This window comes from Rhopalosiphum maidis, chromosome 3 (genome assembly GCF_003676215.2).
Source record: "Rhopalosiphum maidis isolate BTI-1 chromosome 3, ASM367621v3, whole genome shotgun sequence".
Classification (NCBI taxonomy): Eukaryota; Metazoa; Arthropoda; class Insecta; order Hemiptera; family Aphididae; genus Rhopalosiphum; species Rhopalosiphum maidis.
Genome location: NC_040879.1, coordinates 35,507,660 through 35,521,144, shown reverse-complemented (window position 1 = coordinate 35,521,144; position 13,485 = coordinate 35,507,660). Strand labels below are relative to the sequence as shown.

The window sequence follows — 13,485 nt, the reverse complement described above, 5'->3', positions numbered from 1 at the left end:
TTATAATTATTTATAGCTTAGATAAGAGGCGTAATTTCACTAAAATTTCTGCAAAATGTTGGTTTACGACTTTGTTTACCTAAATTTTAATAAAATATTTTCAAAAGCGTTTTTAGATTTTGAAATAATGAGTGTTGTTTGGTAAAAGAATCATTCATTATAATATAGTATATCAAAATAACTACATAGCTTATTTTATAGCTAAATTTTCAGGTTGTACATAGATGCTAATCATATGTTTTTGGTTAGACTCTTTCAGCATCTTTATTTATTTAGTATTTTTAGGTTTTATAATAATAAAATTTAATGAATTAATAATTTATATATGAAAAAACGTATGTATGGTATTAGTTTAACATTTCCTTATTCATTTTTTAATTGGTTAATTTATTTAATCTGAATATTTTAGTTAGAAAATGAAACAAAGTTTAAACTAACTTCATTAAGGTGTAATAGTTATCTGGAACATATATTTAAAAACTAAATTTTGCTTACAATTTCTGTTTCTATTTTGTTTTTGTTTTTTATTATTGTACCAAAAATATTCACGGTTTTGAATTTTTCATTATTCATAGGACACAGTAAACATGAAGGAGTTGTTTGCAATTCATGTAAACAGTCACCTATCATTGGACATCGTTGGAAATGCATGAACTGTCCTGGAAATGAAGTTTCAAGTGATAGTTCTGTTGATTTGTGCTTTATGTGTTATCATAGTGATAAACACAATGTTAGACATAGATTTATATTGATCCAACAGCCTGTGCCAAAAGAATTATTAAAAGACCCCCGTAGTCTTGGTGAAAATCCGGTTATATTAGATCAAAGAAAAAAATCTAAAAAAATAACATTGCGTGGTATATTTCCTGGTTCACGGGTTGTGCGTGGTGTCGACTGGCAATGGGACGATCAAGATGGAGGATCTGTTAACCAAAGAGGTTTGAACAATGCTGTCTCACAAACAATTGTTAAACGTGGTAAAGTGTGTGAAATTCAAGACTGGTCTGCTGTAACGGGTAGTGTTCGCTCAGCCGCCTATGTCCAGTGGGATATTAATGGTAATACAGCTGGGTGTGTCAAGAACTTGTATCGCGTTGGATTTGAAGGAATGGTATGTAATTATTAGTTAATTACACATCATAAAATTGTATCTGTTTTATAAACAATATTTTGATAAATTCATATATTTCATGTTTTTGTTCATTAGTCTGACTTGAAATGTGTATCTCCATCTAAAGGATCAACAACCGTATATCGAGACCATCTGCCATTGTTAGGTCAACACCAGCACCAACAGCGGAATGACCAGCATAAGCAAGGAGTGTTAAGTTTAAATCATCTACACAATCATCTACAATATCAACAATTAGAGATCGGTGATAGGGTAAGAATAATTTTTTCCACCTTTCTTTTTTAGTAATTTTTTTTCTTCTGTACTTGATTAATGTACAAAAAAGTTCATTTTATTATAATAAGTTATAATAAATTGTTTGTATCAGGTAAGAGTGGATTTGGAATTGGACGTTGTACGAGCTATGCAACAAGATCATGGAGGATGGACAGATGGCATGTATGATGAATGTTTGGGAGGCGGAGTTTTAGAAAATGCTTCTATTGGGTCAGTGGTTGGTATTGATGAAGATCATGACGTTGTTGTTTTATATCCAAGTGGCAACAGGTGGACATTTAATGCGGCTGTACTTACAAAAGTGGCAGGACTTGGTGATCCAGTGGCAGGCAGTTCAAATTCAGCTGAAAGTACATCACATGATGGACAGATTATTAGAGTAGGATCAACTGTAAAGATTTCTAGTGATGTGGAATATGTGCGTCGTTTGCAAAAAGGTCACGGTGAATGGGCTGATGCTATGTCTATGGTAAGATTTAGTAATGTAGTAAATTCTGTATTTATTTAAATTAACTTATTTATTTTATGATACTTTGTTGAATATGTCATCTAATATTAATATTTTTTTTTGTTTAACATAATATAAAATAATTGTTTTATTTTTTAGACTTTGGGTGAAATTGGCTATGTGCAACAAGTATATGATGATGGTGATCTGAAGATAGTTGTATGCAATACATCTTGGACTTATAATCCACGAGCAGTTACCCTACTAAGTACAAATAATAATGGAGCTGAAGGTGTGTGTGATGATGGAATTGATAAATTTAAAATATATAGTGCAAAACCAAATAATAAAAATTTAACCAAAATACAATAAAAATAGTTTATGATACATTTTAATAAACATGAATACTATAAAAAAAATTATAAATATGGGGATTAAACGAAATAAACTAAATAAGTACTTTGTAACTAATATTCCTAATGCATTAAAGTTGGAATAAACCATAATAAAATTATTGTTAAATAATATTATCTAGTTTATTTAACTATTAGCTGTAGGTTATTATGATATAAAAAAATATAAACTAATTATAATATAATTTACAATACATATGAATTGTATTTTATTTTTTGAAAGATTAAAGAAAAATAAAAAATATTAATTAATTGTTATATGACAGGTAAAATGTGAAATATTAAAATTATTAATTTTATGGTTTGGATACTTTTTAAGTTAAACTTGAGATGATTGATAATTGCTTTCAAACCTATACTTTTTTCTGATAAAATATATTTATTTATCAAAAAATAGGATCATTATAGTCTATCCAGCAAGAGGATGCATTCTGAGCAACCCCCCAAGTCACCATGCTATCAATACTGATTCGCTTATAGCTGGATATCATTTAGGAATGCGCATTCTCTCGCTGGACAGACTATAGTTGGCATTGATTACATAATTTTGGTGTAGAAGCTTGAATTTTATTTTTTATTTTTGTATAATAATGATTAGTATTTAATTAGTATTATTGCAATTAGTAATTGTATTTTACATCAATCTAAAAATGTGTGCTTCTCTTCTTATTAAATAGTAACAGTTTTGAACTGTAATTGAAAACTTAATTTAGTTAAATTATTCATATATTTTTATTTAAAAAGTTTTGTTATTATTTAATATTTTAATTAGGGAATCGAGACGAAACTCAAAACGATAGACGGCTTAGATTAGCTCGTGAAAGGGATGTAATAGGACGTGAGCTGGTGACATCAGCAGCCAATGGTGATGCTCAAAATTGTCGTAGAATTTTGGAGAAAGAAAGACAAATAAAAATGAGTCAAATGAACCAAAAACCATCTGAAGAGCCAATGACAGTTAGTTATGTTCTCACGCCAAGACAAGCTGCAATGTGTTGTAATTACACACGTCCACCCACTGCTGAGGAGTTGATACTGACAAATTTTGTGAGTAGTGGGCATACGTCTCTGCAGGCTGCTGCTCAAAACGGCCATGTCAATGTTTGCCGAGTGTTAATAGGAGAGTTTAATGCTGATGTTGAATTTCAGGTACAGAAATGATTTAATTGTTAATTAATTTTAGCAACTAAAATATTCTTCCATAATACATAACATATTGTATTTAAATTTTTTGCAGGATAAAGATGGTGATCGTGCTATTCATCATGCTGCGTTCGGCAACCAGCCACAAGTGGTGCATGTACTGTGTGTTGCTTTTGATGCTGATATAAATGCGCGCAATAAACGAGGACAAACTCCTCTGCACATTGCTGTCAACCGTGGGTATGCTGATGTATGCCGTATCCTGTTACGTCTCAATTGCTTACCAAACTTGCAGGTTATTATTAATTGATTTTAATATTATAGAATTAACAGCTATTTTATATTTGTATGGATAATAAATTAAAAGATTAACTTACTTTAAAAGGAATGAGCTTTTATAATAGCCATAAAATAATATGTTTATTTTAAAGTTAAATAAATATGTTTAAATTAATTAATATTACAGTAATTTTAAATGATAATCTTGTCACACATAGTATATGATTTAGTTAGTTTCATTACTTGTACACACCACCGGATTGACAAGCTATTGGCCTTCCGAGTTTTAGTAATTTCTAACGTTTCATTACAGCTACACCTACTGTACGGTTATAATAACTCAAATCAATTATATTTTCTACGAATGTTTATACTAATTTATCACAAAAATAAAAAATAAATAAGACCAAAACTCGGTACCAGTCCATATTTTAAGCGGCCCGTCGAGTTTTCCTTGGTAGCTCGCCAGACCAATCCGGCCCTGTTTGTACCCTCTATGGTATAGAGACCTATTGATAAACATTTCATTTTAAAACTAAAATATGAAAAAAACTGTAGTTTAGATTCAATTAATTTTCCGCAATTAGATAAAACATTGCTTAATCCTCCAGAAATACAGAAAATATTTTTTATATTGCCCTTTAGAATAGACATTTATGATAAATCTTAGTGTAGTATTCTTTAAATTGTCTATTGTCTATTCAATAATGTGGAAATTATAATTCGTTATTGTTTATTAAATGAAAACCAAGACTTCACAATGATATATTTTTATTAACTATGTTTATTTCTGTTATGTTAAAAGGACAACGAGGGTGATACACCACTACATGATGCCATATCCCGTAGACGAGATGATATCGTAGCCATGTTAATGGAAGGAGGAGGTGGAAGCATTGTCACTAGTAATATACCTTCGAGTGCTGTTGCTGCCAATGTTTTGAGTGGATGCGAACGTGCATACGACCGCTTACCGCCTGTGCCATTGTCTATAGGTCGAGCTATGACAAGTTCTGCCTTGAGGGATAATTCAAACGTATCAGATACTATCTTAACAACCAATGTTGCTGCCAATGCTTGTGCAACACCTAAGGACGATAATGTTGCAAATGCTGCTATGACCGAAGTGCAAAATGAAAAAAGTATATCTTCTATAATTAGTAATCAAGAAGAGGGTGCTGCTGGATGTTCTACTGTCACTGCATGCTCTTCTGGGGAAACTGCAAAATCCATAGAAACAAGTGAAAATGCTGTAGCAGCAGTTGAAAATCAAGTTACTACTGCTACAGAACTCGGATTTCCTGCTATAGGATCACCATCAGCTGATCTTATGGTAGTTAACACTAATGGTTTCAACCCGTTGCAACATGCAGCACTACGTGGTAATCCAGGGTGAGTGATAAATACATTTATACTACTAGCTTAAACTTTTATGGTTAATTTTTACATTAAGAATTGAGTTAGAGCAGAATAAGTGAAACACTTAAAGAATTGCATTTAATTTATGTTGTTAAATAAACTCTGTAGATTTTGCAATAGGGTAATAGGGGTCTAATATACAATTTACATAAAGAAGTTGTCTTCATAAAATCATCTTATAAATGGTAGTGGTACAATCCATGTGATTTGACCATTTATTATTTTTTTTTGTACCTTGTTTAAACTCTGATAAAACTATTTAACATTGTAAATTTATTATATAATAGTCGACTTCCTATAATTTTGAATAATTCATGTTTATATGTTTCAAGTATTCATGATTTTTGACCAAGTGGCAAACAATTAATTAATATTATATATTAGATAATATAGATTTTTATATATTTTGTGGATCTTATGTTGGATTAAACAAGTTTTGGCATATTGAATATTAATCCGTTATCTGCAATAGGGATTTTTAGTTGTAGTTGGAATAATCATGAATCGATTGATTTTATTTTTCCAAGCTAGTTATTTTTTAACCAAACAATAATAAATTGTTTTTCCAATGCTATCAGATATCAACATAATGTCACTGACTGTCTAAGAGTATTTCTGACTATTCTCTATCTGACTTTTTTGTTATTTAATTAAAGTGATGGGTTCAAAAATATTTTTAGAAATTGAGTATATTTTAATGCATCATAGGAGCTATCCTAGTTAAACTTAAGCTTATAAATTAAAAACTTAAATCTTGATTAATGATCAAACGTTTTGAATTTAGAAATTTGATTGTAATGAAAATTAAATTTATTATACTGACAAAAAATATTGATTTTTTTAAAGTTCTGGATAAAATAAGTACTATAAAAAGTATTTTTTTTACAATATGTTAAGTTTTATTGGTTTTCTGTCCACTTAACGAACAAAATAAGTAAGTTGTTTTCCAAATTTACTTTTTTTTATCTGCAAATCATATTATCGACTAAGCAGTTTAAATATGTTTAAAATTAGTACTTTTTATTAGATTTGGATTATAATTTGTATGGTTATCAAGTATATATTTATAATTAGACCCTCCTCACATCAACTTCATTATATGTATGCACAGTGGCGTATTTTCAATAACTTCTTGGGGGGGGGGGGGGTTAAATTTAAAAAAAATCATATGATAAAGATTATTTGTTTCATCTTATTTTGAAACTAGGTGTAAAGAAATAAAATGAATACAAACAATATTAATTTATAACTGAAAAAATGTTGCCGTGCCGTTACCGTATCGCCGTAATGAATTTCTGCCCGGTCGACTACGGTCGTCATCGGTCACCGGCGCTCAACTATTATGGTTTATGTGGATTGTGGAAAATATTTTTATAATTTGTTTATCGATAACTCCGTAAATAATATTTTACTTAAAAACTTACGGCGCGTTGGTGCATAGATCCATGTTTTTTTGTTCTGAAGGGGGGGGGGGGTTTGAACCCGGGAACACTCTTCTCTACTGTAAATACGCCACTGTGTATATATATACACACAAGTGGGACATTAGGAGCAAATAGTTGGTAGCAAAGAATAAAAATTAAAAAAATTCAACGGTAACGGGGAAGATTATATGGCTGGTGGTAATATAGCCTGGTATTTCACTTCTATCAATTGTGTACAGACTATGGTCAGCAGCAGTTTGTTCGATCGCACTGCCGATGTGGTCATGGGTGTGGTCGTGGGGAACTCGGTGATCGTGCACATATGATGTGATGGCATTGTTCGTGAATGGATGCAGTGGTTGGAGTACCCATGACTTGTGGTAGTGTGTCCCAAAACGGGACAAAACCAGAAAAAGGGGCCCCTCGGACATCGTATGCTACTTTCAGCCGCCATCGCATTGCACCAGTATTGGACGGAAGCGCCGACTCTATAATCATCCCCTTTTGTATAGTGGTTGAGGAGTATAGGGGGAGGCTTTACCGGACCATTGTGATACATACGTTACCGTTTAGCATACCTCCCTATCAATAATGTCATAACTGTACGCCAATTGTCATTCCGAATTTCCGATACTATGTACTACTTATCAACACAGCTTAATTTTTTTATTTTAATTAAATTGGAGTTAGGTTATATAATTTTATGACCATTTATGCGCAACGATAAAAATCAAATTGAATTATACTCTCGATACACACTGCATTGTTGCGAATAATATGAGTGAAATAAGCTAAAAGCAAAAAAAAAGGATCTTTTACGTTATCATTTGTGTGTTTGGAGTTTGGAATTTCGAAAATGTCTATTACACACGCAGTATATCAAGATTTTGACGCGTATACGCCTTGAATCGCAAATATATTTACGTTTTATCGTCATTTAAAATTATTATGGATCTCACGACTAAAGTTTTACAATACGCGCTAACATTTTACATGTACGTGTTAGCGCATATTGCGTGTTACTACTACAGATTAAAAATGCTAGTCGAATTGAAACGAAACAAATATTTCTTTCGAGTTGTGAGTAACGATATACAAATTCAACTCCATTATTATTTATTATTTCAAACTAGTCACGTGATGTAGCGTCCGAGAAAAGGAATATTGTGGGTTGTTTCGCGTGTTGGGAATTTTAGGTTGCGCGAATCCTGCACACCTTAAGATATTGTTTAAGGGTGGCCTCGTTCTGCGCGTTCTATGTGTATAAAAAAACTACCGCTAAACACCATCGTATATATTGACGGAGGTATAAACAGTTTATGTACATCTATAAATTAAAAATTACAATACATAAAACTGCGGTTGATATACATTAAAATTAAATGCACATATAATCGTTTTTATAAATTATTATAAGTATATGCGTGTATTATACAACATACCTAATAATAATATATAATTTATAATACATAATATTCATTAATTTACAAATATTAAAGGATAATATTAACATATTAAAGGGTTTGAATTATAATACATAGGTAAATTCAATTTAATCTTAAATAAGTAAAGCACGTTATTGAGATAAGATGATTTTTGGTGGAAATTGTAGTTTTTCGCGTGCTGGCTACAGCTGGTTGAAGGGGACCAAATGTAATTGCGGCAGTAACAGCAAAGCATCGCAATCACAGTTCCAGAAAATTATGTGTGAGAATACACATGATAATCGGGAACGAAGTGAACCATATAGAAAACTTTGTATTTGTCTTTACGCACGCTGCCGTTACCGCACACAATTCAATTAATATATGTGTATTTGGCCCAGATCCAACCAGCTACAGCTACACGCGTTTCTCAGTTGAAGTAGTAGTAGTAGTTTAGTATCTCGACGCTGAAAAGTGATTGTCTCCATAAAGATGCTGCAAATGTACCGCTTTAATGACAAACGTAATTCTATTGAACTTAACTAATTAAAATGGACCATTAGAGCAACAATAATAAGGATGTGTATGATATTTATATACAAAAATATCATATATATGAAAAAAAATACAATATTTTGGTCATAGCAATAACCACCGTTGTTGTCGTCGTAGGCGATCTATTTATACAACAATATAGCTACCTACTAACTATAACTATTACTGTCGTCGTAATACCCGTGCCAACAATTTATTTACGTGTTATAATGCAAAAGACACTTACAACGATGTACATATTTTTAGTAATAAACAAATCACAGCAGACACATTTCATACTTAAAACTACTTATACAACTTATAAGTAATATAATTTTATTATAATTATTATATTGTATACTACGGACATTACGACGATTACAACAATATTCAGACCATTATACAGTGTAGATTCGATAGATTAACCTCTGTGTTGCCCCCTCGTACGTATTTAGTGGCGGTGCTCCATCATCACGGGATCGTGTGTTTGTGGTAATAAAAAATATAAAAAATAAAAACTTAAAAATTGAATTGACGCCGTTTCGTCATAGGACGGAAGGGCTGAGTCTACGCGCGCGTTTTATTACTATGAAAAAAAAATGTACTAAGACCGAGTGCTCATACACACATATACTATTATCTATTAACTATCGACTATGTTATAATTTTAATGTACGCGGCACGAGTGCACGGTCGTCGCGATGGCCGGCCGCGGACTGAACGGACTACGGCGGAACCTCTGGCAGTAGCAGCAGCCAGCAGCCAAGCAGCAGCTCGGCGGCGGTGGCGGTACGCTAACCAGCTAGCTAGCGTTATGCGCGGGTGGACGGGGGTGGGTGTAACTGGTGCAGCGTACTACCGCCGCTGTGTAAAATACTGTCAGCGTATATTAGGAGGAGCGTCGTCGCTGAGCGGCGTCTGCGCAGCGGCCGCGGCACTCGTGCCGTCGAAAATATCCCCGGGACTCGGTCGCCGGCTTGCGTTGGCGCGGGGCGCGGGGCTGCAGCGGCGGCTATTCGGCTGCGGCCTGAGCCCGGGCCCCCGGGCCAGTCGGTCGACCGCCGCCGTCGCCGCGGAGCTGGCAGCCTGCGAGCGAACCTTCGCGCGGCCTCTCGCCGCGTAGCGTGACGCCGGAGCGGTGTTTTGGTGCGACGAGGGTGTGGCCCGCGCGCGGTTGCAGCCCTATTCCCCCGCTTCACCGTATCCGTTGTTTCCACTGCACCTCTGTTCGGTTCCGCAGCACACAACGACAACAACAATTGTCGCCACCGTCTCTGTGTACGTGGTACACTTTTTGCCCGGCTATAGTCTCTGATCGGGGGGTGACAGTCGCGGAGGGGGGGGCGGAAGCTGGTTATTTGGTGATGAGTAGTGGGTGGGGAGGGCGTTTGGCCGGGTGAGCGACGGCGGTGGTATTTAAGCGCCGTGCCACCAGCTCGCTCAACGATGCGAGGGGTGATAATAGCGGCGGCTGCCTCTTCTCTGCCCGTCACGACGAGAGCAGAAACTGTCCTCCCCTCCGTCAGCCATCTGGTCGTAACTACCCCCTCCGCGGATGCCTTTTTATCTGCAGTGAGGCAACATATATATTTATATGCGTATGCGTGTGTGTGTGTGTGTGTGTGTGTGTGTGTGTGTGTGTGTGTGTGTGTGTAGCGTTCACGTCAAGCGTATATAGTTTGCAATCTCGTCCCGTTATACTGCCGCCGTTATGGTTTAGTGGAGGCAGGGTGTTTTGCGCATCACCGGCGGCTCTCGGCGGCAGACGACCGACCGTCGGGCTGGCGGGTTAGACGGGTGAGACGAGGCGCGAATAATAATAATAAATCGCGCGGTCTCCGCTTTCCAGTGACGGCCTTTGCCGCCGCCAGCCACTATATTCTCACTGAACTCGTTTTCTGCGTTGCAAACGACCACGTCCCCCGCTACCAGTGACTTTCTCGATATAATACACGACGTTATTATTGTTATGGTTGTGTATTATATATTATTATCGTCGTTACATCACCACTACCTCCGCAGCCACCACGACTATGTCTACACACGTATATCCAACGCACCAATTATTAATATAATAATATTATATATATTAATTGCGCACCCGCCAATTACCGCGTGTCACATAAATATAATGTTATTATTATGGTTATTATAATTGGACATTGAACTTACAACCCCCCTATACAGCCAGTCCCTTTTAAAACGATATTTCCATTTGCCATTACTGCATTCACTACACGTCGACGCCTAATGTATATAAATGCTGTGGTGCAGCAGCCGCGCATGCTACGGAATTCAATTAACAGGAAATGTAAAATAAAAAACCCCGTCTACCAGTTTGATTCTAGACTAATTTGGTTTTTTACTAAAAAGTTTCTTTCGTTATACATTTATTATTGTTCGTTAATATTTACTTTGTACCTACGGAAAATCAGTATTCTAAATAAACATTAAAAACAATTTTTTTACTTTTCCCTGATTTTGGTATACGAGTTTAGAATTCGGAAAGGGTAAAACAATTTTATAAATCCATACGTGAGTATAGAATAGGATCTATTCATAAACCATTTTAACATAACAATATTATACATTTGAACTGTCTTTATTTAAAACTTTTAAAAATATATCTGTACAAACTGGTACTTGTAGTTATAATATTATGTACCTACTAAACATAGTTGTGTAACTAACATTTTATAATTTAATAATTTATATATTTGTGTGTGTGTGTGTGTGTGTATGGTAGTATTTAATCACGATTCCTTTCAACTAATTGTATATCATAGTTTTCCGGTGGCCATATATATCCATCCCTGATTATAAATGTGTAGTATGACAGTATTCAATTTGGAAAATTATTATTTAGACATTGCAGGGTTGTGCATCGTTTATCTTAATTTTGGGACGTCGAACTTTTGTTGAAATAAAATCAATCGAAAATTAATTTATCGCAGTAATTAGGTATTTTATTATAGTTGTAATTTATAACATAATATTATGATACTAATCGCGAAAAGTATAAAACTCATTTATTGAATTTACACATTTGAATTAAAATTTAGGTAATTTTTATTCTAGTATATTGTGATGTAAATATTTAAAAAACAAAGCGTAACATGATTTTTTTTTCACAATTAATAATATGTGCGTTTATTATCATTTAAATCTTCCTAGAAATAACATTAAATTTCTTGATATTTTGCAACGATTCATATCGTATCTGAACATTTTATTTAAACTATTATTAACGAGCAACCGTTATTGTTTATTACAAATTAATACTACTATACTATACATTATAGTGTTACCAAACTGAAATATTCCTGTATGGTTTTTATAAATGATTCCTGTTGTCCGTAGTTAATAATTATATTTCTTTAGTTGTCATCTGTATAGTATATTAGTAGGTATATATTTGAATTCTTGAGATTTTTTGTGGTTTTATATTGTAGTATTCATTATATAAAAAAATAAGTACCATACTAAAGAGTACTGAAAATTGGATTAACCTAATCTTGAGTGCGTTTTTGCTATTTGAAAGCTTTGAATTAATATTAGAGATTATACACATAATAACATAACGATTATTATTTTCTTTACATTTTTTATTACTATAAGACCTAAAAATGCAGTACAAAGTATATACAGGGTATATTAAAAGTTTCAACAATAGTTTAAAATTATTTAAATTCGAAGTTTAGAGTGTTTTAATATATACGTTTACAGATATATTTATGAATACGGATTAATTATTCACCATTTTATACTGACTATAATAATTATAAAATAGCTAAATTTTTAAATAGAATTTAAAGTTTTAAAATAGCACATATTTTAATTTAATGAAGATGGTTTTAAATTCTGATGAGTGATATACTTTTACAATGACGTCTGTTGCTTTTTATTTTGTTTTGTGTTTGTCCTCACTAAACTTGAGAGTTTTTTTTGGTAATAAATTGGATCAAAAGTAAAAAATTCCCAGCACCTTCAAAATAATTGGAAAAAAACTTTGGAAAAACAAAAATATTTAAGAGAACGTAGTTTTTGATAAAATTGTGTTTATTTTAATTCAAAAATGATTTTCAAAATATTATTTGATTTTTTTGTTCTATTTACATTTATTTCGAATTATTTTTGTTTTTTTTTTTGTTTTTTATGAACTGTTTGTAGATCAAATTTTATCGAAATTCACAAAAACTAAATTATGTTAACACTATTTTTTTTAGTTTAAAAATATATTTAATTTTTGTTTTATATGTAAGAATACAAGAAGTTACTAGAAAATGTGTTATAACTGTAGCGAGTGTTATTTAAGTAGGTATCTAAATTAAAAAAAAAATAGTTTAGTGTAAAGCAACATTAATTCGTTTATTTGTTTTGTTCGTTTGAAGCTCAAATTTTTTTGATAATGGAACGATATTCAAACGTATCATAATATAATAAATTATAATTTATAGGTATTCTCAAACAATTGTTATAATTTTATTATTTTGAGCTATTCTCCACGAACTTATTCAAACCATTTTACAATATGTGGCATTCACTTATATAAATTAATAACAAATAACAATACAGAGTGTATTAAATAGAAGTTGACACTGCATTGTCTCCACTCGGAATCATTTTTCGTATGCAATGGCTTATAAAATTGAACACATACTTTGTAGTGACTTAAGTGCAGTACGAAATATAATTGAAACAGTCGAGAAACTTAATGCACAGCAAAACATATCTCCATTTTATATTTTTAATTTAATTTGTAACTTTTGTAGGTTTAATACTTACATTTTTACACAAAATTAAAGTTAAATTACTATCTTATGTATTTAATTTAGAGCTACATTATATTGATAGGAACTACTTAAAATACTCAGAATTTTATTGAAATTGTTTATAAATTGATTGTCGAATTAACACCATGCCTATCAAAGAACAATATAAGTTCAATAATAATATATCTGATTTGGCTTTTAGATTGGATTGTATCACATGA

At 32.8% G+C, this 13,485-nt stretch overlaps 1 protein-coding gene across 2 annotated transcripts in view; it reads left to right on the top strand.

Annotated features, from left to right (window-relative positions):
* The window catches only part of LOC113559411 (E3 ubiquitin-protein ligase mind-bomb-like), a 39,608-nt gene that overhangs the window by 2,339 nt on the left and 23,784 nt on the right, over window positions 1-13,485 (top strand). Inside the window, exons 3-10 of one of the 2 annotated variants that reach the window (XM_026965219.1) lie at window positions 576-1,111; window positions 1,208-1,384; window positions 1,500-1,618; window positions 1,679-1,877; window positions 2,016-2,148; window positions 3,042-3,418; window positions 3,507-3,707; window positions 4,497-5,083. In XM_026965219.1, the coding sequence (XP_026821020.1) occupies window positions 576-1,111; window positions 1,208-1,384; window positions 1,500-1,618; window positions 1,679-1,877; window positions 2,016-2,148; window positions 3,042-3,418; window positions 3,507-3,707; window positions 4,497-5,083 (2,329 nt within the window). Of the gene's footprint in view, window positions 1-575; window positions 1,112-1,207; window positions 1,385-1,499; window positions 1,878-2,015; window positions 2,149-3,041; window positions 3,419-3,506; window positions 3,708-4,496; window positions 5,084-13,485 lie in introns of both variants that reach the window. The other variant, XM_026965217.1, reaches the window with a different exon arrangement.